This window comes from Cucurbita maxima, unplaced genomic scaffold (assembly GCF_002738345.1).
Source record: "Cucurbita maxima cultivar Rimu unplaced genomic scaffold, Cmax_1.0 Cma_Scf00002, whole genome shotgun sequence".
In the NCBI taxonomy this organism is placed as follows: domain Eukaryota; kingdom Viridiplantae; phylum Streptophyta; class Magnoliopsida; order Cucurbitales; family Cucurbitaceae; genus Cucurbita; species Cucurbita maxima.
Window position 1 is genome coordinate 2,554,498 of NW_019272018.1, and position 3,483 is coordinate 2,557,980.

At 33.7% G+C, this 3,483-nt stretch overlaps 1 protein-coding gene across 1 annotated transcript in view; it reads right to left on the bottom strand.

Moving 5' to 3' along the window:
• LOC111497295 (serine/threonine-protein phosphatase BSL3-like) overlaps positions 1 to 3,483 on the bottom strand; it is a 19,881-nt gene that overhangs the window by 10,377 nt on the left and 6,021 nt on the right. Inside the window, exons 7-9 of the mRNA XM_023148062.1 lie at positions 2,737 to 2,806; positions 1,455 to 1,556; positions 1,283 to 1,364 (exon numbers count right to left, since the gene is read on the bottom strand). Coding sequence (XP_023003830.1) covers positions 1,283 to 1,364; positions 1,455 to 1,556; positions 2,737 to 2,806 — 254 coding nt within the window. The remainder of the gene's footprint in view (positions 1 to 1,282; positions 1,365 to 1,454; positions 1,557 to 2,736; positions 2,807 to 3,483) is intronic.

Consider the following 3,483-nt stretch of genomic DNA (forward strand, 5'->3'; position numbering starts at 1 on the left):
TTTTTTTTTTTTTTTTTTTTTTTTGCCTTTTTTGTAGTTTCCAGTGGGCTGCTTTTCAGATTGAATTTGTTCGCCCAGTTCTCTCTTTCCAAATTCTTTCTTTGTTCAGCTAGTGAGCTGGCTTTTTTAGTTTCTCTTTGGCATTCTCTTTGTGGGTTTGCTTTTTTGTTCTACTCGTTCCACTTTGTTACTTTTTCACTCTGTTATGAAGTTTGTATCCCTTGAGCGTTGGCCTTTTTTCATTTATTTAATGTAACGTTTCTGGTTCAAAAAAATTATTATGCCAAATATCCCCACGATTAACAAAAAAAGGGGAAGGAGAACTAGCAATAACCTTAAAATAAACATCATTGAAAAATGGTTTTAGGAGTTCAACGGATTCCAAATCATTCTACCAAAACATCCTAAGCATTTATTAAAAATGAAGACTATAAAACCCCAAGCCCACTACTTTTGAACCAAAGATTTGGGATTTGAATTAAACACCTAATAGCCCTCACATTTCCTTAGTTTTTTGTGACTTCTTCTTTTATCAGTGAATGTCTAGGTAAGCTTGAGTACATGACTAATCTTTACAGGATAACTGCTCGACTCCACTACAATTGGTTGCTAACAAAACACCTAGAATATTAAATCCTATGTAGGTGGCCACTATAGAGCGAATGTATTCACTCTAAGTCCTTTGAATTTAAGCCTGCAGCTAAGATGGAACATTTTGTTCCACCAACCTCTCCAATAAAACCAATAACTACCCAAAAGGCAAATTCAGAATGCCCATTACTTATCTCTGCCTCTTTCTATGAAATTCCCTTCCTAAGCACCATCATTGCTTTGCATGCATTTTATGAATGCATAATATGAGCATTCACGTGGGAAGAAGTGGAAATGGTGAATGGAAAACTTCATAAAGAACTTTTTTTATATAACCATGGATGTTTTCAAGCCTTTTTATGAACTTCAACATATTCCTCAAGACATTGGTCTGACTTCACAATAATTGGTGGCATTCAGCCAAAACTCTGAAAGATATGTATTATTAAGATAAGGTTTTTTTTAGCAAGAAACGGAACTTTTCATTAAGAAATTGAAAAGATTTAACATTAGGTAAGTGATTTCATGTTTGAATACCTGACCTCAAAGACATTTAAACACATATCTTATCCCTTTAACCACTAGCCCACCCAGGATAGTTTGACTCAAAAGAACTTAAGTAACTTAAATATCCAATACAACATAGCAGCATAAGTAGGGAAGTTAGCACTAAATCACTGAAATCAAGAACCTGCAACACTTGACGAATCTTCCACCATGCGCCCCCCACCAAGTGCCCCTCCAGACACATGGAGTCGTGCATTTACGAAGACCTGAAAGAAGTACAAGGACATGTCCAGACTTCCCATAGTGTACAAAGTTACAGAGAGACCAAAAGAAAGAAAGAAAGAAAGATATCTTACAGCAGCATGTTGATATCTTGCAGATGGTGAGACACCAGGAGCAATTGCCCACTCCCAACGGCCATCTCTGTGCTTAGCTAGCCCATAGGCACTTGCCAATGGCTAAAAAAAATTAGAAAATGGATCAAGTAAAAAAAGTAAAGTACAGAACTTATATATATTGAAGAAACAAGAGTATCGTACTTGAATATCATAACATATGGAACATTCAGAAAACATAAAACCTAAGAAAAAAAAATAGTAAACAATTGAATTATTACTTCAATTGTCTCCCTTGCGTTTTTTCCTTCTGTGTTCATTCTTTGAGTTGGTATACCATGTCTTTAAATAGAATTTATCTTGTTAATCACTCTTGTAGCACGTTGAATTCTTCTCAGCATGTATATACCAAAGATGCTCAACCAAACCAAAGATGTGCCTTGTTTAAGAAGGCTTTCGAGAACTCAGATTATCAATTAGACTTTAACGATTCTTTACATGTAACTGCAGGGTAGTTCTTAGATACTATTTACTCTTTATGGACTCCTCTATTAAATTCTGAAAGAATTTTTAAGATTTCGGGAGAGGAGATATAAATTGCATTGTCACAAAATTTGCTGATTTATCCATACTAAAAATAATAACGTTCTGATGACAAATAAGGAAATATAAATTCAACTAAACAATACTATAAGATTCTTTGGCTTCCTTCTGGAAATCTGTAAAGGTCCTTCAAGGAGATCCTCCCAATATAAGAAATTAGTGATGCCTTCCACTATTTCCATTACTCAAAGTGCTTTTATAGAGGTTAGGAATAGGAATATCCTCGATACTGTTCTAACTGAAAACAAAATTTTGGTAGATTATAAAACCAAGAAGAAAAGGGGTTGGGCATTTGAAGCTTGATATAAAGAAAGAAGTTGATCAAGCTGACTTGGACTTTATTGAACAAGTTTTTAAGATAAAAAAGGCTTCGGCTGAAGATAAATTAAGTGGATGATGGAGTGTGTTTGTGGTTCAAAAAAGACAAAAACATGAAAATTACGATACCATTTCAGCTCCTTTTATATTTCTTTTTCTTTCCTCAAATAACGACTACTTCCCTATAATATTCTCCTTTCAAATATATGTGTACATATGAACAATGATTGTTGGCTCTCTGACGTCCTAGATCATAATTATAAAAATGAAAAAAATAAAAAATAAATCATAATTCTTGGCATGAATTTGCACAAAACAATATGAAAGCAACCATCCACAAATAATAAATACTATGGAAGGATTGACGATTTTTAAAACTTACCACACTGTTTGCATCCCTTCCTCCACATAGCAGAAGAAGACCATCAGACCGGGCACTTGCAGTTGCATACCTAATTAATATATGGCTAGATTAGGGATAAGGATGATAACATTGAACAGAAATTCGTACTGGGCCAAAGGATAGATAGTAAAAGGAAGTTCATAATTTCCAACAATTAAATTATCAAAATTAAACCCAATGTTCAACATCCTCAAAATGAAAAACAAAATTTGCACAAGCCAGCCTGAAGTATAAGAAAATTTCAACCCTCCAACTAAAGATGATAGTTGCTTTGCACCCTCACATTTTTCAATTGGATCCATTAACAACTCAAAACTTAGTAAAGTGTTAAAATTAGACCAACCATTAATGAAATTAAACTCTGTCTCATTTACCCCACACATACCTTATCCATTTCCTAATCTCAACCCCAACTTCACTGTTTCAGATTTCCACCTTTTTTTCAGGGCCTTTTATGAATGGTTTCAAATCTTTACAGAACTTTGTCTTTTCCTTTTCTTTATTTTTCCCCTGGTACACTTTGTGTCACAATCACAAACAATTGAAGGGAAAAATGCATTTATGTATAAATGAGAAATCAAGAGAAGTTTATAATAACTCCAATTGCATATATGTATAAACGAAAAACAAAGAAAGTTTATTATGACTCCTTTGGATTCTGCAGCCTTTCCCCTCTTTGTAAATTTCACGCATCAATGAAATTGTTTTTTTTTTTTTTTTTTTTTT